This window comes from Chiloscyllium plagiosum, unplaced genomic scaffold, assembly GCF_037043375.1.
Source record: "Chiloscyllium plagiosum isolate Xiang-an unplaced genomic scaffold, Cpla_swu_hap1 HiC_scaffold_3, whole genome shotgun sequence".
NCBI lineage: Eukaryota > Metazoa > Chordata > Chondrichthyes > Orectolobiformes > Hemiscylliidae > Chiloscyllium > Chiloscyllium plagiosum.
In genome coordinates, this window is record NW_028270141.1 from 80,400,991 (window position 1) to 80,427,337 (window position 26,347).

Genomic DNA, 26,347 nt, shown 5'->3' on the forward strand with positions numbered 1-26,347 from the left:
AAACCCTGTAGGACTGCAGCTTTAAGGCACCTCAGATCAAAATTATTTATGAAGTACTTGAGTCTTGTTCATATACTTAAGAAAAAAAAACCCTTATTTGTGAAGCTGCAGTTTATGTACTGTGCTCCAAAAATATTTACATACCTCTTCTACGCCTCTGTCATGATACAATATTCCATTCATAAAATCCAAGTTTTATTTGTAAAAATTGGTTTTACATAGTGTACATATTCCCAAAGATTACAACTATGACTATAACTTGATGAAGTGACACTGGTTGTCTCTGTAAATTGCTGTGTCCAGTATACAAGTGTTCAGTCACTTATACATTCAGCACAATTTTTCATTTGATTTCAGTGTAGTTGGCACTGTTTCCTTAGTTTAGATAAAGAAAAGTTAGTCCTTACCCATCTTTCATCTCCAAAAACAAAATAAACTCAATCATACAGAGTAGACAATTATATTTCAGAAAATAATCAGAAAAGAACTGAAGTTGATTTGTGAAGCAAGGGTGATTAACACTTTTTTTTCTTTGTAACATATCATCTTTGCAAAGTTCTCAAATTAAAAACAACCATCCATATATCTGAAACATTTCAGGACTAGTCTTTCAACTGCAAGCAGCTAATATTTCAGTACAAGCAACACTGCTTGACCAGAGCAGCTTATGGTAAAACCTTACATATCCAAAACAATCTACAATCAAGTAGAAATTACATTTGCTATCTTACTGGTATCCATCTGACATTGGTGGGCCTTTGTCTTCAAGTGATTTGTCAATGCTATTTATTTAAAAATGACAAATTGCTTTGACTATTTTAATTAGAGAAGCCAAGCCAAAAAATGTCATAGACCTATCACAGTTCTTATTCAGGCCCTGTTCCAATTAGATGGCACTAACAGGAACAGAGCACTTCTGTTTCTTCCCAAAAATTACATAATTACTGACAACTCTCAACTATGGTGCAAGGTTTATTAATGTAAAGGACGGGTATGCATCAGCCAAAAGGACACACATCACTAGAGTTCTATGCTCTTCCTCCCTTGGGATAAAAGGTTACGATGTCACTGAATGGGAATACCTGCTGCTATGACATGTAAAGATATAGCTTCCCAACTTTGGCACTGTGATCTATGCCATATTTGTGCTTGAAAGAGATTAACATTGATATCATAACACAATATTCTTACAAGAGCAAAATCACACTGGAAAACCATAACTCTGTATCTACGGTCATGTGTCATGCATCAACTTAAGTTACAACGGAGAAGTTTGAATTTCAATGCATCCACCATAAGGAAACAGAGGGTGAGGACTTAAATCTTCAGATTTTCAAATTTTATCAAAAAAGTTATATTTTGTATATGCCATATCATATATAAAATAAAATTGAAAAAGTACAATTAACATTCCTTGCTTGGCTTGTATACCTATTGAACTTCGCTTGCAGTTTATGGTACAATTAAAACCCAAAATATTATTCCTTTGTGTTTCTCTTCAGTTTCCAATTTTATATGATATATGGCATTTAAACAGATTCCCTTTATCAGTCAACTGCTAACAAATCTGCCTTGGTGAAGCTGATGAAGGTCTAATAAAATAACTAAACAGCAACAACACACAAAAGCAATTCATGCCTTAGTTTGGTTTCATCAGGAAACTAATACAGCATCACATACTGACCCACAAATTCATTCACAAGAGTGCGAGCCAGCCCATGACTGTGCACCTGCACCACAGACAGCCAAGTATAAACCAGGTTGTCCATCATAACAGTACAATGGAATAATGTAGTCTCTTACTTTACATTACTTAAGTTCCATATTCATATCTTTAAAGCTTTGGGGGAAAAAATAGCTCTTTTTAAATCTTGAGCAGTATGTGATCAAACATCCCTGCTGTACTCTTTAGTTTAAGGCTAATTAAAACTCATTGAAATTCTAGGTGTTGCATTAAAATAGGACTTTAAAATGGAATAGGATCATCTTTACACATTTATTGAACACTCATTTAGTGCAAGGCATTGCAGATAAATTATTTGTCCATATCATCCAAGAAAGAAGAGTCCAATGATGGTAATCCTGCGAACATACAGTTCATTTGTATATAAAAAAAAGTCCCATTTCAGAATGCCTGAATTATTGTCAAGCTCAACCATTTCTTTAAAAAAACATACTGACCCCTCACAGACACTTACGCAACTAAGATTTGAACAAAGAAGACACATTCTTATCCTCAGTTGACAAAGAAAGACACTGAATTGGGATTCAATGGTTCACAGGTAAGTGTAAACATTGGATATTCTGGGTCCCTTTGACTGAAGCCTGGACGCGATTCCATGTTAACTTGTGGTCATTTTCCCATTCGTTGTTCACAGGCTGCAAATTGCTGGAGGGCAGAAATAAATCTTTCATAACTTAAGTTGATGTGTGAAGACAATGATCTAGAGGTAGGAGGAGGAGGAAAACACATTAATAAAATGTAACATACCATTTCAGCGAAATTCAAAATGCACTTATTAGATGTTAAGACAGGCCTAAGCTAATCACATTGGGGTCCATTTTGCCTTTTGGGTAAGCCATTGTGGTAGTGTGCCAGTTGCTTACACACACACACACACACACACACACACTTTCAGGTCCCAACTTCAGCTAAATAGGACTACTGAAATGTCATGTGTCAAATGGAAACCCACGAGATTGACATACCAATATTTTAGGACAGGTGCAAGGACAGGGTCATGACCCAGAGGAGTGTGTGGGCCACTTCAGGGGTTTCCACCATCATTGCACACTCCCCTTAGCTCAGCCTTTTAAGCTTTCTTGCCCACAGATATGATGGGAGCATGTATTCCATGCAGCCACCTTTCAATGGTACTGACAGTATTATCGGGTAGAACAGGAAGATGAGACTATTGACACTACTGCTTTCCGTTGTAACAATTCATAAAACAAAACTCAAAAATACTGGTGCACTGGAGATCCAAAGAAAAACAGGAAATACAGCAAACATTGTTTTAACCGGAATCTTATGAACCAGTACTCTCGATAAGCCAGCAAACATTATATTCCTGAAAGACCGAATGTTTACAGTATTATCGCTATATCCATGATGTTCATGTTGTCAGTTGAAGGTGAGTGAGAAGGCTGTCTGCCAGTAAGTTTTATTTAAGACCAAGTTTCATTATTTTCAGCATAAATCACTCAAACAATAAAGTGTAACAGTGACATGTATACCCCCTGAATTACATCAGTATGTGTTTTTACATTGATTATTCAAGCAACTGGAATATTTAATCAACCACACAGTCCTGGTCCCATAGGTGCCAGTTAATAAAATGTTTGCTGTGCTCAGCAAGTCTGGAAGCATCAATGGAGAGAGAGAGAGAGAAAAAAAGTTAACATTCAAGTCAAATATGACTTCATCAGAAATGCAAGAACTGACTGCTCCAAAAAGAGGAGTCAGTTCCATTTCTTACCATTACCTCAGGTGTGGAAACAACACTGAGCTCTCTTTTAGTTCTCAGCTACCTCCAATTACAAACATAGCATGAGGTTTTAATTGTAGACAGGAGCCAAACTGAAAAGTAAACAAGTTATACTACCGAGGCATTGAACTTTGCTGAAATTGCACTTAAGTACTGTGAGAGGTTTGGGTCACGAGTTATTAAAACTGAGAGAGACAATTGTGTGTGTGTATGTGTGTGTGTGTGTGTGGGGGGGGGGGGGGGGGGGTGGAGTTGGTGGTGTACAGGTGAGAGTTACAAGGATGATACCAGAAACGCTTGGGGATACAAATCAGGAAAGAATTGACAGGTTGATATGTTCTGTCAGGAAAAAAACACTGTGGTGTTACCTAACAATAAAACTAGATCTTTAAAACTATGAAAGTTTTTTAAAAAAGCTCTCTGTAAAAGGGCATCATGAACAGAGTACTTATAATATCCCTAACAGCCCTCAAGGTGGCAGTGCTGAGCTGCCTTTTTCAACCACTACAATCCAAGTGGCCTAGCTAGCCCCACGGGCTCCAGACTTTTGATACCACGACAAAAGGAATGGTAATATAAAAGTCAGGACAATCAGAGACTTAGAAGTGAACTTGCAGATGTGGATGTACGCACATGTTTTAATTTAGTCATGAGATATGGCTAAGCCAGTATATATTGCTCATCCCATTCTCCAGGGGGCAGTTAAGGGTCAATCCATTGCTGTGGGTCTGAGTCACACATAAACCAGACCAGGTGAGGAGGACATCAGTGAACCCAATGTGGTTTTCCTGACAATCAACAATGGTTTTATGGTCATCATTAGACTCCAAATCCATACTTTTTAAAACATTGCATTTGAATTCCAATATCTACTATGGTAGGATTGGAAGTCAGATCACTACCTGGATTAACAGTCTAGCAATAATATAACTAGGCTATTGTTCCTGCAGAACTTTCCTTCTAGACGGAAGAGATTGTGGATTTGAAAGATGCCGCAGTGTATTTTGTAGATGGCACACATTGTAGCCACTGAGCATTGGTATGGAGGCAGGGAAGGTTTAAAGTGGTGGAAGAGGTGCCAATCAAGTAGATAGTTTCATCCTGGATGGTAACAAGCTTCTTCAGTGTTACTGCAGCTGCACCTATCCAGTCAAGAGACCGTATACCATCAAAATCCTTACTTTACTCTTGTAAGTGGTAGGTTTTGGGAATTTGAGTTACTCACCACAGGATTCCAAGCCTCTGACCTGCACGTAGAGTCTTACAGCACAAAACAGATCCTTCGGTTCAACCACTCCATGCCAAACATAATCGCAAACTAAGTTAGTCCTACTTGCCTGCTTCTGGCCCATATCCCTCCAAACCGTTCCTATTCATGTACTTACCAAAATGTCTTTTAAAATGGTGTAATTATACATGCAAACCATCCTGTGTAAAAAAAAAAAATTGCCCCTCGTGTCTTTTTTTTTTAAAAAAAAGTCGCTCTCCTCTTACCTTAAAAAGTGTGCCCCTTAGTCTTGAAATCCATCTTGAGGGAAAAAGCAACTACCATTTCCTCTATCTATACCCCTTCATTATTTTATTCTATAAACTTCTAAAGTCTCCTCCTCCAATGCTTCACTGAAAACAAAATCCCAGCCTATCCAGCGTAACTCAAACCTTCCACAGCCAACATCTTGGTAAATCTCTTCTGAACCTTCTCCAGCTTTATAATACTCTTCCTATAACTGGGTGACCAGAAATGGACACAGTATTCCAGAAGAGGCCTCATCAATGTCCTGTACAATCTCAGCATGACTTCCCAACTCCTATACTCTAAGGACTGAGCAATGAAGGCAAGCATGCTAAATATCGCATCACATTTACATAGCTGGTCTAGTTCAGGTGCTGGTCAAAAAAAAAAACTTCAGGATATTGATTGCGATGGTAATGCTATTCAATGCCATGGGAGATTTTCAGATTCTCTCTCAACCATTGCTAAAAAGAAACAAATCAAAGATTATTGCGTTGTGTTTCATAAGGACAATGATGCAAGAAACAGATTGGAAAAAGGGATACATTTTTATACAGCATGAAAGGAGGGTGCTGAATGGTTTGGCCATCAGTGACAGGGAGATGCAGCAAATGAGTTAACTGTCAACTTCATTCGCAGACCAAGCAGGTCAATTCTGATCACTAATCTCTGCATTCCTATGGCAGCACCTTGACCAGTGTCCATGGCCCCTTTTATTCATTAAAAAAAAAGCAATATACAAATTCCTTTTGCCTACATAAAACATGGTCCTATGTATACTTGTACATAGCTCGCAGCATGCACAAGTGCATCACATTTCAAGTCAAACTATTGGTTTCTGATGTAACACTCTGCACAATCTGGATCATTTAATAAATGCCTTCCAATAGCAGAATCACAGATCATGATGGATCTACTTTTCTGAGGATTACAAATAAAGGCTGCTTGAGCATAACACTAGCTGTGAATGGCCAACAGAATGCATTGTTTTGATACAGTCTACTAGCTATTTGGACAAATGGCCTACATAACCGATACCAGTGATACTAGAATTCACATCACATTACTCTTTTGTAAGATAGGCAAAAATGTCCCTTTAGTTTGAAGGCAACATCCAGTTAGTAGTGGTTTAACTACGTAAAAGCAGGATGAGACATTTACCTCCACTTGTTGTTCAGATTTTGGAGACTGCTTTCCCTTTCAGGGTAATAGAGAGACTCAGACTCAGCACTGTTCAGGGTCAAAAGTGGTGGGCGTAAGCCCTTTCATGAGTTTGTACAACATGTTATTGCACAGCATAGATTTGATAAGGTCTAAGCATCAAGCTTAGTTGGTGAGCAGATGGTGAGGGCCCAAGTAATGAAGTTGCCAATAAGACTGATTATGTAGCAAATGGATGTAGGAATATTGGTGCTAGTGTGTGCACACAGAGAGAGAGAGGGAGTGGAGATACATTTGTGTCCCTTTTTCAAATCTGTTTCTTACCTCAATTCTATTCAGGGGAAGATGAAAAACTTCCAATTCCTTGGCTCCTTTAAGAAATGTCTAATTTCTGCCATGCAATCATTCGCTTGCTCACTGGAGATTATTGCTGCCTCGCAGTTGTGTGATGCAAATATCATTTGCCATTTCTCAGTCCAAGCCTGAATATTGCCCAAGTCTTGATGCATATGGACACAGACTGCTTCAGCATCTGAGGAGTAGCAATGTCTTGGAGTGAGATGATTAACTTCCAACATCAACCATCTTAGTTTGTGCTATTAGTCCAACAATACCATCAGCGAGTCCCTCCCTCACAATGATTCCCAATGACATCAAGAGCTTTGGACTTCCTTGATTTCACACACAGCCAAACGCTGCCTCACAGTTAAAGACAGTCACTCTCATCTCACCTCTAGAATTAAGCACTTTTGTCCCAGTTTGGACTAAGGCTGTAATGAGGTCAGGAAGTAGAAGGCCTGGTGTAACTCAAACTGAGCATCAATGAGTAGATTATTGATGTGTAGTTGTCATTTGATAACACTGTTGACAACCTCATCTAACATTATGCAGATAACAACAGGAGGCTGATGAGACAGTAACTAGCTGAATTGGATTTGTGCTGCTTTTAGTGGACAGGATATAACTGAGCAAATTTTCACATTATCAGGCCGCTACCAGCCTTGTAGCTATATTGGAAAGCTCAACCAGGGACACAGAGTTCAGAAGCATTGCCGAAAAACAAATGTGGTATCCAGTGTTTTCAGCAGCTATCACATGGAGTGAATTGAAATAGCTGAAAATTGTCTGGGGACCTCTGGAAGAAACATGAATCATCCAACTGGTACTTCTATCTGAAAATGGTTACAAATGTTATGTCGTTTGCACTACTAGATTGGGCTGCACACCTTTGATGATAGAGAATTTTTTTGGGGTTACTCCTCTGGTGTGTTGTTTAATTGTCATCACCATTCACAACTGCACACAGCAGGACTTCAGCGCTTTGATCTGACCGTGAGATCATTTAGCTCTGGAATTGGAGATAATGTGGTGAAGCATGTAACCACAACAATGCAAACCTATCAATAATATCATCACTAGTAATCCAATAGGACATTTAATAATAACTGCTTTACCCAAATGATAACAACATGTAACTCTCCACCCCATGGAAAGGTCTTAAAGGAAAACGAAACCACCATGAGGAAGAAATGTTTACAATGGTTATTACCATGTTATATTTAGAGGAGAAAACATGGGCGGATGCTGAAATACAGCATAAATACCAGATGAACTGGTTCAGCATAATGGCAACCTTCTGTGTTATTCACCCTAAATACAAGTCATTCACCAAATTCCTGTTCCAAAAGCAGGAATTAATGCACAAAGTAGAAAAGCACGTTCTATTACTGGAGCACATTAATTATCGTAAATCCAGTTTTAAGAGATTTTATTCACTGGCTTTTCATTGATCGTTTTGGATCATAGAATTCTGAAATGAAAATGCAGAGTCCCATTCAACTGATCATGCCCATTACAGTACATTAAAACAGCGATTCCATTAGCCCTACTTCCTTACTCTTTCTCTGTAGCCAAGAAAGCTTATTCCACTTCAGTAACTGATCAAATCCACTTTTAAGAGTTAGGACTGAATCCGTTCCCACCAGCCTTTTAGCCAACATATTCTGCCGAATAACCTTTTCCACTTCACGCCACCTTCCCACCACCAGTTCCTTTACCAGGGAAGGTATCCTCTGGTAATGGAGGCTTTTGCCAGCAACAGCTTCTCCACATTCCTATTCAACCTCGTATTAGCCTTCTCTGCTCTAAGGAGAACAACCTCAGTTTCCCTACTTTCACCATTCAATGGGTGTGTTTCATCCCTGGTACCATTCCAGTAAATCTCCTCAGCACTTGTCCAAGGTCTGTGATACCTTCCTTAAAATGTGGTGCCCAGAGTTGAACACAATCGTCCAGATCAGACCTAACCAGTACTGTCTATAAGGTTTTTGCATACCATTTATAAAGCAAGGATATGCATCATTTTCATAGTTTTTACTTGTTCTTACAATTTCAAAAACTCATAAACATATGTTCTCAGATCTCTTCATTCCTGTTTATTGTTTAAAATTGTACCACTTGCCACTTCTCAGTCTAATAATAAAAACAAATCAGTACCTATTTCTGTGCATTAAGCTTCATCTGATTGGAGTGTGCCCATTTCACCAAATTGCTTATTGTGTTTATCCTGTTCCTTTTCTTTTTAAAAAAAGGGTGTAATGTTTGCAATCCTCTAGTATTGTAGCACTATTCCCATAACTAAAGCAACACTGGAAAATTGTAGCCAGTTTCTGGACAACTATCATCCTGACTTTCCTCACCAACCTTGATGGGTGTGCAGTATAGATGTACCAGAGTGATACATACACTCACAAGGAGAGATTGCAAAAACAAGTGTTGTATTCACTGGAAGGTTAAATTCTGATTTGGTCAAGTTTAAACTATTAATAGGGGTCTGATTGGGCAGATAGGTAGTCAGGGCTGCAAAATTAGAGGGCATAGCCTAAACACGAGAGCCAGACCTTTCAGGGTGAAATTAGGAAACATTTCCACACACAAAGGGGCTGAAATCTGGAAATGCTTTTGCTCAAATGTCAATTGATGCTGGATCATTCATAATTTTCAATCCAAGATTGATAGATGATTGTTAACTAAAAGGTGTTCAAAGATATGTCAAAAAGATCACAGTAGGGCACAGAACAACCATGATCAGCCCCAGTGCCTAGGAATCCCATTCTGGTCAGTTGACGTTTCTACTTTTTCTGCTTATAAAAAGTCATCCTTTTTATAACTAATTTGCTCCCTATTTTCAAATAGCCAATTTCTCCAAGGAATTGATCAATGCTTCCCAATGAGCAACATTCCCACCAAGACAGTACCAGAAATTAGTGCGCCTTTAATTTACATTGTCTTGTATTTTTCAGCCTAAATTTAGTCAAGCAAGTGGACACCTGCAAACAATATGACAGCTACACAGTGCCACCTAGTGGTTGTAAACAAATTAACAAAACCCTAAACAAACCACTTAAATCTGACATTGGCCCCTCTCCTTCATCAACTTAATCATGAATAGATCAAATGGCTTCAGATAAAGAAAAAAACTCATCTTCTTCTCTACCTATGAAAACCATGCGCTAACTTTCAAGCGCACAAGGTTAACATTCTGAGGATCAACACTGATGAGAAGTTGAACCAAATCAGTCATAAGAACACCACGGTTGCAAGAACAAGGCAGAAGGTGGGGAATTTGCAATAAGTTGCTCCACTGTCTGCAATACCCATACCAGATATGTGAATGGATACTCAGCTGCATCACACAAGGAGCTTAACACCATCCAGCTTATTTCAATTTGACTGTTGCCCTTGTGCAATAGGCTCAGCAGTGAAGAAGGTTACCAAATCCTTTGAAAGCACATCCGTGTCTCATTATCTCTATCTGGATGATGAACAAGAGCACTTTCTGGGCATCTGAAGGTTGCTATTCTATGGAGGCTACATAATGAAGGTCCGGTAAGTTAAAGCAGTCAAAGTACACTGACATTTTGTAAACATACAATTAAGCACCATCCTCCATCAAAATGTCCTCAGCAATAATTGCATATTCATTTAAAATTAGACTGCATCTTGTTACTTACATAATCTCAGTAAGTCTGATGTGCCACGGCAGAAAGCCAAGTGTGCTGTCCACAGGACCAAATTTTAAAACTAGATCTGGGTCAGGTAAACCGAATGCACTTTCTGAAGAGGGAAAAAAGTAAGAAGTATGCACGTCTTAAATATATGAAAGTGTCATACCATTTAAATATTATTGAATATACACAAGAATAAGTCTGGTAATAAGAGAACTTTGAAAAAAAATAAACATCAACACAGGATCAAACTATTAACAGCACAGTTATGCCTCATGTTTTACAAGAAACAAACAAGGATGAAATCATATTGCAACTTGTAAAAACCTAACATGCACAAACAATTGAAAACTACTGCAAACTTAAATATTACACAGTAGTGGCCTAGCCAGTGCATTTTAGATGAAGAACAACCTGATTAAAACCTAAAGATTGTGACAAATTACAATTTCATCCAAAGAAATTAAAACACATTTTAAATGAAATGTAAGCTAATGCATTGAATTAATCACTTTGAACCTGCAACTGTTGTTTTCTTTCATATTAATGAATGCAGCTGGTTTTGGCAAAGTCACGTGCTGAATTTGTCCCTCACTGGTGGAATGGACCATGGGAAGAGAAATGGAGTCACAGCCATAGAGGTCTACTGCACAGAAAAAGGTCCTTTGGTCCATCAAGTCTGTGCTAGTCAAAACCAAGCACCTGACTATTCACTGGACTCTGTTCTCTGGACTATGGCTGAAGAACTGCATTGTGGGTTTGAGAATAGGAAGGCAGAATGAGAAATTTAGTAAAGATAGCGACTTGTTAAGAGCAGCAAGCGAGTCTGTAAATTGATACTGAAATGTGCTAGAGCTGAACAAAAGTCTCTGTGTGATCATAAAATGTTGCCCTCACACTAGCATTAGAGATTGATACAGGTAACATCCCACACACCTCTCTGAGAATGTGACCCAGAAGAAGTAAATTTGACATGTGCTTCAAACATAAAAATGCTGTAATTAAAAATGAATCAAGATGACCAAAAACAGGGGTTACTTAATATAACGCATTCTACAGCAATATGATATAAACAAAGCTCTGTGAAAGGATTTGTTGCGGCAGTGGGTAGTGACGGGCTCGGACAGCCGCTCTGAAGACATGTTTGGAGATATGCTAATGGATTTGACCACAACAGCTTGAAAAGCTTCTAAGAAACCAGTATCATTGTGATCATGTACAATTGGTTAATAAAGGTGGCCAACACTTAGAGGGTCAATATATTTGTGTTTTTGTATGCCATTGATCTTTGTGCCAGAACCAGAAAAGGGTGCTTTAGAAACACACATTAGCATCTGTTGTGATGCAAATGAAGGGGTGATTCTGTGCCCATTCTCAAACTTTACTTGCACATGTAAAGATGGCATTCCTTCCAATGACTAACAAATGGCACTTACCTCTGAGAAAACTGTCCATAATATTCACATTCAGATCAGTGGACCTCCTTTGCTGCTGAGCAACTAACTGACAGTACTTTTTAGCAGCTTTCACTATATCGGCTTTTCCATCATCAGGTGAAAGCACTTTCACTGTAGTCGGACAAGATAGAACTAAAATACAAAAGTTAAAATATACTGTACCAAATATCAATAGCATAATATTTGCACAAAGACTTAATTTGTAAAAGAAAAATAACATTCAACCGGGTTTGAGAGCTTTTACAAGTATCACAGGATCTTGTCCACTGTATTCCACACAATCTGATGTTGCAATTGTTGACAGCCAGGAACCCCAAAATCCTTTGTTCTATATTACCCTCCAAACACAGATAGTCAAAGAGAGCAGTAGGGCAGCTCAAAACCCTGACATTTAGCTACGGTACTTTTAAGGCATAAAAGTAACATTGATATATGTTGTTATGGATAAAAATAGGTTATTTAATTTGAAAGTAAAAGGACCATTGAGCAAATTAAATTCCTTCAATTATTGCAAGTGACACAAGCAAGCCATTAATCCAAGAATGGAATCAGTTATGTAATGATCAAAGTGCACTGTAGATTACTAATGGCAGTTTCAAGATTTGACTAGTGCAGTATGTTTTCAAGCATGAGTTTGTACATTGAAGAATTTACTTTTTAAACTGAGCTACATCAATACTACGTCAGCAAGTTCATCTCAGCAAACGTTACAAAAGACACTGCAAACCATGACAAAGTTGATACTTTTCTTTACATGACAATATTTTCGATGGATATATAAAACATAGAACATTACAGCGCAGTACAGGTCCTTCGGCCCTCGATGTTGCGCCGCCCTGTCATACTAATCTGAAGCCCATCCCACCTACACTGTTCCACGTACATCCATATGCCTGTCCAATGACGACTTAAATGCACTTAAACTTGGTGATTCTACTACCGTTGCAGGCAAAGCATTCCATACCCTTACTACTCTTTGAGTAAAGAAACTATCTCTGACATCTGTCTTATACCTATCTCCCCTCACTTTAAAGTTGTGTCCCCTCATGTTTGCCGTTCCCATACTTGGAAAAAGGCTCTCCCTGTCCACCCTATCTAACCCTCTGATTATCTTGATTATATGACATGACACTGTAATGATTGGATTATACAAGTAGTTAAGCTGGCAATGAACTTGGAGATCTATGCACAGTTTAATTTTGGCAAAATATATTTTCAATTTACAGAAATGCAATTTCTGTAAAGGTACTCACCTTGTTCAATTTTCTTGTTACTATTTAAAAATTCAGTAGAATATTTTGAAGAGTCTAGACCTAACAATTCTTGCTGTTGTTTTAAGATTTCCTCCATTAATCTGGAATTATTTCTCTTGAAAATACCTGAAAGGCACAAAAGTCATTTGAGCGAGATGACTAAAAACAGTGATTACAATAAGATAGACACTGGTCAGACAAGATGATTGAAGCAGCCAAGACTGGTTAGCGTCCTCACCAAGGGCATCAATGAGTGACAACAACATCTAACTTTGAGAAAACTGGTGTGAAGTACAAATTGCAAGTTACAAAGATCAAAGTTGGATAAAAGGACGAATTAAATGATGCAGGTAACACAAACCATCCGCATTTTTGCATTTGACGTTCTTTGCTCTTGACAATCATTTCTAGCCCTTTATTTAGCAGCGGCAACAAGCTCAGTGTCAGGAATACATACACAAGTATATTTTTGTTCCAGATAAAATGTACAGTATATTAAAACAGGTGAACAAAATTCAAGTGCATTCACGATGTACTTATTTGCTGCCCTTGTGTAAAAATGATTGTAATCTCAGTCAAAAAAAGTTGACTGTATAAATACCTCAAGTCACATTTACTCGTTACAATTGGATGGTATTTGTAGAAAGTCAAAATTGCATCAAATACAAATCACAGGAGGGTGAAACAAACTAAAAACAAATTTTCCTGTTTGAGCATGAACTAGCTGCTTCTGTCAGCAGTAACGTTTAGAAACTTCCTGAAATGTCATTTGTACCAGGAGTAGTTATCAGAATGCTAAATGGATGAACAGAAGACATGAAATCCAGTTCAGATTTCATTCATTTTACTTATTTCATTCATTTTCATGAAATATATATCATAGCAGCCTGAAAGATCTCCAAGTAATCTTCAATCTCATTACAATGTTGAAATGAAATGCTTTGGAAATACACACACACACACACTAGAAATTAAATTTGGGGTTCAGGGGTTTAAAACCATGTTGAAGATCATGCAATATGGATTAGGAAGAGACCTATTCTTCTCATTGTCCATCCTGATAAATTCCCTGACTTCTTTTACAGAATCCGACTATTTAGATTATTCCACACTTCAGACTGAACCTCTTCATAGTATACCAGCAGTCGGAAGAAAATATAGAATACAGCAACATGTTTTTCAATCTTGTCATGTATCCAACATTAGCATTAGGTTAAGTAAAATTCTACATTTCAACATTAGCCTTTTGCATGTGTGTGGGCAGAGAACCAAAAGACAGCACGACCATAACCTTTAACCAGCAGTCCCTGATGAGTCAACCTTTTCACATGCAGTGCTTGCATAATAACTTCCAACGTGGACTAAAATTTGGACTAAACCAGCCTCTTCGCCTGCAAGTAGACACTGACAAACAAGTACTAGATGTAACGATACTGCAAAGGAAATTATATCAAATTTCCTTTAAAAATATTTCATCAAACTGAAGAGAACTTTAAAACTGAATTTCACATATGAAGTGATTCAAACCATAGCTACCGCCATCAATACCAGCTTTTACTTTCAATAGAGTGTATCTTCACGAGTAACTATAATAAACAACACAGATTATACAGCTCTTTGGGGTCAATGGCAGCAGAAAATGAACATATCAAATCAAAATATATTAAGAGAAAAACAATAAAATGGGAAAAACATTTCATTCATAAGCATCTGATTCTCCTGATTCAAATCCAAACACAAAGAGCTGGCCAACAGCCGTTTGAAGTCCAAAAGGTAAATATAAAACAACATTTCTGGATGATAGAAAAGCTTCTGAAGTAGTTGCACAGTTTAGTTGCTCAGAGCATAACTGAACTCACCTTGACAGATTTATCAATAATGGAACAGTTGAGCAAAGTTTTACACTTTTTTTTTGTAACTTGAAAGGATAAACTCTGAGATTTGAGAAGATTTGTAGCTCAGGTTGAGGCTCTGGATGTAGGTTTGCTCACTGAGCTGGAAGGTTAGTTTTCATGAAAATGAACCTTCCAGCTCAGCGAACAAACCTACATCCAGGATAAACTCAGTTTTGAGATATAACTCCTACACAAATCTCATGTGTACAATCAGAAAGAAATTGTAACTTGATAGTTCTCATCCTTGTCTCCAAAATCCCTCCTGGTCTCAGCCTTTTATCTCCAACGACCGTCAGCTCTACAACTTGAGAGATCTTTGAATTCTTCCAATGTTGACTTCTTGCGTTCCAGATTTCCATCACTCCACCACTAGCAGCTTGGGCACCAAGATCCACCATTCACTTCCAAACTCCTCCCCCCCCCCCCCCCCCCCCCCACCACCAAAGATAATCTTTAAAACTTCTCCCGTTATATCAAGTTTTTGCTCACCACCTCAGTGGCAGAGTGGAAGATTTCATACTTTCATCAACTCTGCTAAAACAGAATTCTCATTTTAACAGAGCCCTTAATTGGTCAGTCCTGTGGTGTATCTCACATGAGAAGTGAGAAAACTGAATTAAATCTTTTTGTCCATGCCCTACAGCTGTTTAAAACAAAAAAAAAGCACAGTCAGCTGACAGTCACAAGTCACCACCACAGAATATATACTCCACTACAGTTTTAAACAAAGAGATCTTGACTCAATTAGCCTCTTCTACTACAATGCACAAATGGAGCAAAATTTCAACTCTACAATTTAGGCCTGAAGGTATTTTTAAAACGAAATTAAAATATTGAGGTCTTTAAGATCTGAGACAGAGTGGAGATCAAAGAAAATCATTATCTGATGAGCCTCAATTTTCTAAAAAAAACTCAGCTTGAAATAAATTTAACTTAAAGAAGAATAGTTTGAAAATGTTTAAGTATCCAAGACCTAAAAGATCAATCATGAATAAGTTGCAATACAGAAGTAGCCCACAAAGTAGAGCTTATAAGCAATCTGCAAAAGCAAAATCTTTATTTTATAGGTAACAGAAAATTACCAAAATAAAATCCAATAAACAAATAATCAAACTTCAACAATATATATTCTATTGCAACTCACTCTTAAATACACCAAACTGAATAAATCGCAACATACATCTATATAAGTCAGAGGCAAGTAGCCAATATCTCACAGAATGAATTCACCTGTATTTTTCCATCATAGATGGTTGTGGCATAGAAGGTACATTTGGTGTCTACATTGGTCAACAAAGATTGAGTACTCTAATGCCTTTTTCTAACTTTTGGTCCACGGCTCTGGAGGTTATAGGAAGCAACTACATAAATAATGTTTAAACGTTGCACGAGTTTCTGACTCAACCACTCTTTCAGACACAGAGTTCAAGGCTCCCACGCCGAAGGAGTGAAACAAAGAATTCCTCAACTCTCCTCTTTCCTTTCAACTTCTACCTCACATCCACGAATCTAATTCTTCACCCCTCCACTAACAGCAAAAGTGCCTTCACCCTCTCTAATGCCCTTCAATCTTATACAGCTCAATCAGACAAGAAAAGCTAGTTCCAAGAGGCAAATTTGAAGGTTGTTAAATGCATATTAAAAGGAGGAAAGAGCAGCAGAAAGGTTTACAGATACTCAAGAGGACAGGATTAGATAGGGTCAGATATCATCAGACTTGTGGAGCTGGTAAAGTTTACGGAGGTTAAGGAAAGCGAGACAACAGAAGAGTCCGAAAGGGAGGACAAGGAAGTTTGTAAAGGCAACGTTCCTTAACCAGCAGCCAACACAAGTCAACAAAGTGATGGCTCCACACTATTGATGCAGCAGCAATTTACGAAGAACAGAATGTGACAGACTGCCCTGGGTTTGGTCAGGCTTTGGAGGTGCAAGCATGCAATCTTATCAATAATGCAGATGTGTGGTCAAATGCTCATTGATGGGTCAAGTATGATAGGTAAAAACAGTCTGCTAACTAAGTTTGTTAACAAACTTGAATGCAACACCAGTCAGTCTCAACCCTTAAGCAAAATCAAAGCACGAATGCAGATTGTTCGCACCAGCCTGAACCAAGCTGTAAAACTGAGTTGAAACAGTTACAACTATTTTAGCTCACCATGGAACAGTTACCACGTACCACAATCAAACATACAAAGCCTGATTTCCAGTAAAGTATTCATCAAGACGTTCCATGTTATTAGCCAATCATCTGCATTTACACAAAAAAGACTCTCTGCAGCTGTTTTCCTATTCAGCACACACTCGTTCCCAACTCCCCGACCCTGACAACATTCCCCCTGGTCTGATTTTGGAATTTGGTGGGAGGAATTACAAATCAGGAAAATCAGAAGTGCAGTTTTCCCTTAACCCCATGGGCTACGGTGTCTTTTGCTCTTGCATGGGATGCGGGCATCACTGGCTAGGCCAGAATGTATTACACATCCCCAACTATCCTCAGGAAAGCGGTGGTAAGCCACAGCTTGGAAAACTGCAGTCCACATGTGCAGAGAAACAGGGTCAGCCACAATGCTGTCAGGATGAAGTTCCAGGATTTTGACCCAGGGACAGTAAAAGGGATGGCAATATAGTTCCAAATCAGGATGATGTGTGGTTCACCAGTTCTGCACTAAACAGCCAGTCTGATTTACAGTCTTTGCTGCCTGTTTCATTGGAAGTAGGTATGTTCCGTGGTTGTGGAGGTCAGTAATGAGAGAGAGGTTTAAGAACTGCACAGGATTTGTTTGCTGATCTTAAAGAAAACGTTTAGTAAGATTTTTCACTGTGATAGAAAGAAACCTGTTCACACTGGTGGAAAGACCAAGATCAAGAGGGCACAGATTTTATGGAATTGGCAAAAAATATAACCCAAATAGATGAGTAGTTAGGACCTAAAATGCACAGTGTGTGGTGGGGGTAGGTTCAACTGAGGCATTAAAGAGGGAATTGAATTACTTTACAAAAACGAAAAACATGCTGAGACAATGGAAGAGGGTTGGGAACAGGAAGAGGTAATGGGATCCTTCAGTGAGCTAGCACAGACAATGTGCCAAGTTGCCTCCTTCTGAGCTGTAACAATTGAGAGATTCTATAAAGTGCAATGGTCAGACAAATGCTGAAATAATTGTTCAAGGTTACTTTGAGATGTCAACCAGACATCAAAAAGGCTACACTTATAACAGCTTTTACACTCTGATGGAAACCACTTGTCAGCACAATTTAATGCTGTCAGGTAACGTGTACATTTTGCCTCAAATTATTCTCTCTACCACTGGACAGTACACTGAAGAATGGAGAAGCTCTCTACCTCAGGAAAGGTTCAGAAGGCGGCTTGGGCTCTTTCTCCTAAAAAGATCTTGAAGGGCAACCAATTGTCCTTAAGGTTATGAGTGGGAAAGATAGAAGAGCTGAAAAAACAATGCTTTATTTGGAACAGGAACTAAAAGCCATAAATTAGTCAGTTTCTTTTAAAAAAAAAAGTCCAAGCCAGCAATTTGGAAAATTTATTTACCCGAAGTGGTTATAATGTGGTAATTGTGACCATATAGAGTCATACAGGTGAATAATCAAATGCATCCAGGCAGGAGCTGGATAGGCACATGAAAGGGGAAAAAAAAAACGAAGGGTGCAAGTATGGAGCTAGATGAAGAGGATAGCACAGACTTGTTGGTTCAAATTATTTGCTTACATATGTCACATTGTGAAATATGTTCACTAATTTGAATTCAAACAGGCTGGCAGAATTGCTTTAGGAGAAAGTGAGGACTGCAGACGTTGGAGATCAGAGTCAAAGTGTGGTGCTGGAAAAGCACATCAGGTCAGGCGGCAATCAAGGAGCAGGAGAATTGATGTTTCAAGCAGAAGCCCTTCATCAGGAATGTCTGCTTTAGCTACATTTAAAAATACCTATTTCATTAATCAACAGCGCATTCTGGTCAAACATAAATGAAACTTTATGCATCTGTTGTACAAATGCAAGATGCAGTGGAATGTCATTGCATTAATAATCCAGAGGTCCAGACTAACTTTCTGGGGATGGCAGCTGGGTAAATTTAAGTACAGCTAATTTGGAATTTTGAAAAATTAGACTCAGTAATAGTGATCAAAAAAACAACTGACAACGGTCATTAAATGTCTCACCAATATCCCACAGAGATAGCAATTTGCCATCCTCATCGGTCTGGCATACATGGGACCCAGACTCATTGCAATGTGATTGACACCTAAATGTCCTGTGAAAATCAAGCAAGCCTTTCAGTTATAACAAATCATTAGAGTCATACAGCACAAACACAGACCCTTCTGTCCAACTTGTTCACGCCGACTATGTACCCAAACTAAACTAGTCCCATTTGTCTGTTCTTGGCCCATATACCCCCAAGCTTGTCCTATTTATATATTGTCCAAATTTCTTATAAATGTTCTAATTGCACCCGCATTTACTACTTCCTCTGCCAATTTATTCCACATATGCACCACCCTCTGTGTGAAAAAGGTACCCCTCAGGTTCCTTTTAAATCTTTCCCCTTTCATATGAAACCTATGCTTTGTAGTTTTGAACGCCCCTACCCCAGGGGAAAAAAACCCATTGCTATTCATCTTGTCTATGCCTCTAATGATTTTATAAACTTCAATAAGGTCACCTCCTAAGCACCGGGGAAAGAAATCCCAACCTATCCAGCTTCTCTCTACAATTCAATCTCTAGTTCCAGTAACATCCTTGCAAACCTTTTCTGCACCCTTTCCAATGTAATAACATCCTTCTGATAGCAGGGCAACCAGAACTGTACACAGTACTCCAAACATGGCTCCAGCATGACATCCCAACTCCTCTACTCAATGCCCTGACCAATAAAGGCAATCATGGCAAATGCCTTCTTCACCATCCTGTCTACCTCTGGCGCCACTTTCAAGGAGCTATGTACCTGAACCTCTATGTGTCTCTGTTTGACAACAGTCTCAAGGGCCATTCCAAAAACTGTACAAGTCCTGCCCTGGACTTCCCAAAATGCAACAGCTCACATTTATTTAATCTAAACTCCATCTGCCTTTCGCTGGCCCACTGAGCTAGCTGATCATGATCCTGTCATACTCTTCGATAACCTTCTTCATTGTCCATTATACCACCAAACCTGAATTGCTTGATCCATGGAAGGCCCTCTGTGTCCAGATGGGCCTATTCTAAAATGGACCAGGCATACCCATTAAAGAGTAATGTCTTAGAATCATGGAAATAAACAAATAAAAGAAATAAAACAGGACAAACCACCCAGAACTGACTTGGGCACTAGAAGCAACAATGGCACACCCAGTCCTAGCAACCCTACAAAGCAACAGTCTGACATTGTCCAGAAGATATGACTATGTGTCTGCAACTACCATCACCATCCTTGCGTATGTCTTGATCCACTAGCAAGATAGACCCACAAGAGGTGGTGGCTCACCTGGGAATCCTCAACATAGATTCTTGAAAGTACCAAATTTCATGGTATCAGATCAAACATAAGCAAGGAAACTCTCGCTGGTTACCAACTACCACCTCCTTCCCTCCCACTTCCCTTCACAGCTGATGAAGCAATAGTCCGTCATGTTGACCACTGGAAAGAACCACTAAAGTTGACAAGTGCACAGAATGCACTCTTGGTGGAGGACATCCATCAGAGAGTGGTTTGGTAGCACCACTGCCAAGTAAACTAACCGGTTCCTAAAGACACATGGTTGATAGAATGGGGCTGAGGCAGTTGGTGTGGGAACCAACAACAGGTAAAAATGTACATCATGCTGTGTAGCATTATCATCGTGCTAAATGGGATAGATTTCAAACAGATTTGGAAATTCAAAACTAGGCATCCATGATGCACTATGGGCCATCGCCAGTAAAAGAATTGTGTTACATCACAATCTGTAACAAGCCTAGGATATCCTACCATGACCAACAAGCTCGGAGATCAACCATGCTTGTATAAACAGAATGGGAGATCACAGCAGGAGCAGCACCAAGTATGCCTAAAAAATGGTGCCCACCTGATGAAGCTGTATGCCGAACAGCAAAAGCAGTATGAAACAAACGAACGAAACACCAAACTGACAATAATACAGGAGCTGAATATTATTTGAAAGGGGAAACTTTGCAGTAAGTTACAGTAAAGAGGCATTTGGATCCTTTGAGCATCACAAAAAAACTAGCATCCAAATTCAGCAGGTAATAGGGAAAGCAAATAGAATATTGGTCTTTATTTCAAAGGGAATGGAACATAAAAATAGGGAAGACTTGAAGCTATACAAGACACTAGACCATACCTGTAATACAACAAACGACGTACTGGCATCGGAAGCAATCCAGAAGGTTCATTAGGTTGATCCCATTTATGAAGGAATTATCTTATGAAGCAAAGTTGAGTATGCTTGACTATTACTCACTGGAGTTTAAAAGAATAAAAGGCAAACTTATTGAAATGTATAAGATTCTTTAGGGACTTGACAGGATAGATATAGAGAGGCTGTTTCCCTTAGGGGTAGAACCTAGGACCAGAGGGCATAACCTCAAAGTAAAGACCACCTCAAAGTATGACACAGATGAAATGGATTATGTTCTTCTCTCATGAACCAGTGGAATTCTTCACCACAGAGGGCTATCAAGGTTGGTTCAGCAAGTATAAACAATGGTTGAAATAGAACATAGAACAATACAGTGCAGAACAGGCCCTTTAGCCCGCGATGTTGTGCCAAACTGTGAACTAATCTAAGCCAACCCCCTACACTTTCCCATAGGCAGATATTTAATAAAGGAATCAAGCTTCTGGGGAAAAGGCAGGAAAGGGCAGTTGAGGACTATCAGATCAGCAATGATTTCACTGAACGGCACAGCAGACTCAAAGGCCAAATGCCTACTTCTACTCCCATGTCTTATTGTCTAAGTGAACCCATTAGAAACTGATCAGATTTAAGCTCTATAGTTCTGTCACATTCAGTCATGAATGGTGATGGATAGTTGAACAACTGGGGCTGTAGCGTCCACAAATATCACTACACTCAACCAGAAATGCCAATATCCATCTCGGTCTCCTCCTAAGGTTGCCAACATCACTGATGACAGACTAACCAATGCAATTCACTCCATGTGGTATCAGGAAACAGTTGAATGCACAGGGTGCTGCAAAGTCTATGGACTCTCACCACATTTCTGCAATATTATGAAATACCTTCTCCAGACCAGTCAAGCTGTTTCAGCACAGCTTCAACAGCAGTAGCTACCAAGAAATGTGAAAAATTGTCCAGCTATGTCCTAACCAGAAAAAGCAGGATACATCTAACTCAGTTAACTACCATCCTACCAATCTGTGCTCAGCTCTCAGCGATGTGATGGAACAGAGACGACAATAATGCTATAAAGCATCTTCAGCTACTTTACCAATGAACTTCTCCTCAAGATCAGCAGTGGGGATGTTTGCTGAAGGCACAGTGTTCAGTGCTATTCGCAACATTTCAGATACAAAAGTCACCTATGTCCACAAAAATAAAAATCTAGGCAACACAATGGTTTGGTCTAATATGTGGCAAATAATATTTGCACCATAAAGTGCCAGACAATATGCATCTCCACCAACGCAGTCAAAGCATTCTTACTTGACATTCAATACCATTACCAATGAATCCCACACAATCAATCAATCTCCTGGGGGGGGAGGGGTTACCATTTACAGAACTAGACTGGTCATAAAAGTACTGGGAAATCTATAGAGAATATTTCAGTTCCTGACTCCGCAAAGCCTGTTAACTGTCTTCAAGTTCAGAATGGAGAATGCACACGTAGCCTAGTTGAATGGCACCTGATCCATTCACTTCCTTCACTCTGGATACAAACCAGCAGCTGGAAACACCATCTATAATAAAGACCACAGCAATTCACAAGGTTCCTTCCACAGGATCTTTCAAACCCAGTACCTTCAACACCTAGAGGGGCAAGGTCAGCAGATACATAGGAAAAGGATCACCAGGAAGGTGCCCTCCAAGCCATGAACCACTGATTTGAAAGCAAATCACTATTTCTTAATGTCACTTATAGTCTAATCGTAGATCTCCCACCCTAATAGCACTTTGGGTGTCCCTACATCCTAATGACTGCAGTGGTTCAACAAGGTAGCTCACTACCTTCACAAGGGCCATTATGTACAAGCAAGAACAGCTGGCCGAACCGACACATATTCTATGAACGAATAATTTTTTTAAAACAAAATCATCCAGTACCGTCAGTGCAGGAAAACATTACCAAAGGTCTTATTAAAAAATAAGTAGGCTATCATTTCAGTGCCTCTCTTGCTTTGATGACAAGATCAAAATAATGCCATCTAATTACAGCTCGCTGTAATTTCCATTTAAATAAGATGTAGGATTTGTTTTGATTACATTATCTTTTTCATACTGTTAACAACACTTTCATCAAGAAAACTTGGGTAGATAGCCCTACTGGAGCTTGTAGACCTCAACCACAAACAGGTCAGACACGGTGAGAGAAATAAATTGTTTTCTTTTCACTATACTGATAATCACGAATGACACCATCAGCTTTAAAAACGGCACTGCAATAAAAATGAGGCAACATTGGCCAGTTCATTGATATTCCATGAACGCTCAGTTCAAGAAATGTGCCCCTTTTCTCTTTCTTCATTCCCACAGATGTTGAGAGTCAAATGCAAATGTTTCACCTCACAGGATGCTCTGCTGCAGGCTGCATTGCTTTTCCCAGCCACAGGGGAACTAAGCACTCACTGCCCATTCAAATCGTTAGATAGGCTCCCTATCAGGAACAGCTCAGAAACAAAACTCATGTCCATACATTTTGAAGTAGTTACTTATGATTCAATGATTGCTGTTTGCCACTGCTGTTGATATTGAAGTCAGACTCACTACATAATCAGACCACATTTGAACCCCAAAGATTAGAACAAACAGTCTTACTGCAAATTCAACCCAAACTCTGGGTCAGATATGTGGATGACATCTTTGTAATCATTAAAAACACAGAAAGAGAGAACACACGCCGGATCATCAACGCCACACGCACAGGAATCCGATTCACGAGAGAAGAAGAAAAAGGACAACCAACTCCCATTCCTAGACGTGATGGTACAGAGAACACCTAACGGAGAATTCACCACTAAGGTATACAGGAAAGCCACTCACACAGACCAAGTCCTGAACTACGAAAGCAACCACCCCAACACACACAAAAGAAGTTGCATCAAGACACTGTTCAAAAGGGCCACAACACACTGCAGTACACCAGAACTGCAAAAAGAGGAAGAACACCTATACAATGTATTCGCCAAAACGGATACCCGTGCAACTTCATCAACAGATGCCTAAGGGAAAGACAACGGAACGAGGACATGCCACAACCCAAAGGACTAGCCACACTACCATACATCAAGAGCATTTCCAAACTGACAGCCAGGCTACTGTGACCACTAGGACTCATAACAGCACACAAACCAACAGCCACTCTCAGCCACTCACCAGAACGAAGGACCCGATACCCAGCATGAGCAAAACCAATGTAGTGCACAAAATACTACATAGGACAAACAGGAAGACAGCTAACGATCTACATCCATGAACACCAAATGGCCACGAAACGACACGACCAGCTATCCTTAGTAGCCACACACGCAGATGACAAGCAACATGAATTTGACTGGGACAACACTACTATTATAGGACAAGCCAAACAGAACAGCCAGGGAATTCCTAGAGGCATGGCACTCATCCACAGATTCAATCAATAAGCACATCGATCTGGACCCAATATACCGGCAACTGCAACGGACATCTGGAACTGGCAACCGGAAGCGACAGATTCAAACCACTACAAATGCCGGGGGAAAGATCACAGAAGCGCTTCACAGGAGGCTCCCAAGCACTGAGGATGTCACCTAGACAGGGGACTAAACGTCTTCAACACAAATTCCCAGCTCGGCAAACAGAACCACAACAACGAGCACCCGAGCTACAAATCTTCTCACAAACTTTAATTAATAACTACTTGTATGGCAACGTATCATTATATCCGGTGACACTGATAGGCTTTTCCAATCTTCAGAAGAAATGTCAAGGAGATCAGTTCTGTCAATGAAGAGTGCGAAGTGATGCCTCTCCCAAGGGGGCAGTACCGCTAGACTAGAAAGTCTGGGTTTTTGTCCCACCTCCCATGAAACAGGCCGATTTGAAAAGATCCTCCTCCAAAATATCATTTTATCGCAACAAGGCACACTCCATGCCAAATTAAAGTCCGTCTGAATTATGCCCTCAAATCTGTGGCTTGAACACAACTTGGATTCTGAGAACACCAGCACGTGACGTGAACCTAAACAATCCCAGCTTGCTGTTCGATAGCTGTATCAGCTGTATCTTTTTCAATAGTAGTCACATTTAGTTTGATGACATTAAGTAAAGCACTTAGCACATGAAAAAAAGTAGTTTTAAACCGAAAGAATTTTAACTGAGCTACAGTCCTTTAGCGCGGATAGAGCTTGCAACTGTAAAACGCACGAAAAACGAAAAAGTTTATTTCCCTTTATTTTAAACGGACGCCCACCTGGCCTGGACAACCAAGAAACAATCGCCAAGCTACGACTGATTTGGAAAGGCAACGGTTGCTCAATCATCCAAAGACAAGGTTAAAAGGAACAAACCTTGGATCGGATTTTCCGGTTTTTTAACATTCAAGGAAGAAAATTCCCGCCCACCTGTGCAATGTACGTATGATTTCTAAGGCGGAGTGCGGCTTGCTCTCCCCTTGCAAAAAAAAAGCTGTAGCAATGAGTGTACAGCATCCTTTTTGTACAAAGGCTCAGAGCACAACTCGCGAGTTTATGGGCAGGCAGAGTGGGTCTGGAAGGAGGGTGGCTCGTTTACATTTGGGCAGCGGTCCCCCACCCCACCCACCTTCGGCTCACCTTGGTTGTCATAGACGCTGACATAGGAAATGCCAACAGCCATGCACCACACCACCAGGTTGGCGATGTCCGTGTAGCTGCTCTCGTCCTCGGTCACCACCAGCCCCAAGTGCAGGGGCAGCTTCTTCAGGCGGCGGCCGTCCGAGCGCCAGCGCGCGCGCCGGCTCTTGCCTTTGTTCTTGGCGTTCTGGAACCGGAACGCCAGGCTCGCGGGGTTCCAGCGCCTCCAGGCCCACATTCCATGGCGCAGCCAGGCCGACAGCGTCCGGTGCAGGCACAGCATCGCATGCAGTACCCTCCAGAGCAACTCAAACAGTGCCATCACCTAACCATGCGATGGGAGAGAGGGGGTGGGGTTGGGAAGGAAAACGGGAGCGTGTGAAACCAAAGCTAAATAACAAAGGTCCCCCTCCCCCGTTGTAAAGATTCACATGGGGAGGAGGAAAGCCAGCTTTGCCAAAATCTGTCTTTGAATGAATGCGAGTCAGTGCCAACTCCCCAACACGCCCGCCGCCATCTTCACTCGGTTTTTTTTCCTCTCCCCTCTAATTGTTAACTTTCACCTTTGACTGAAACAACACA

The 26,347-nt window shown here is 39.9% G+C and overlaps 1 protein-coding gene across 3 annotated transcripts; it reads right to left on the reverse strand.

The window, feature by feature from the left end:
* Positions 1 to 173: 173 nt before the first annotated feature.
* On the reverse strand, positions 174 to 26,347 carry nus1 (NUS1 dehydrodolichyl diphosphate synthase subunit). 3 transcript variants are annotated; one of them, XM_087981106.1, is made up of 5 exons: positions 25,766 to 26,347; positions 12,880 to 13,005; positions 11,606 to 11,758; positions 10,176 to 10,278; positions 174 to 2,389 (listed from the first exon to the last, which is right to left on the reverse strand). In XM_087981106.1, the coding sequence occupies exons 1-5, from the start codon at positions 26,085 to 26,087 to the stop codon at positions 2,269 to 2,271; spliced, it is 825 nt and encodes a 274-aa protein (XP_087837232.1). In that variant the 5' UTR covers positions 26,088 to 26,347; the 3' UTR covers positions 174 to 2,268. The 3 variants fall into 3 exon arrangements, with proteins under 3 accessions (XP_087837232.1, XP_043540447.1, XP_087837231.1); XM_043684512.2 differs by having other exon boundaries at positions 174 to 2,444; positions 25,766 to 26,316; XM_087981105.1 differs by lacking the exon at positions 174 to 2,389 and adding an exon at positions 6,510 to 6,694 and having other exon boundaries at positions 25,766 to 26,341.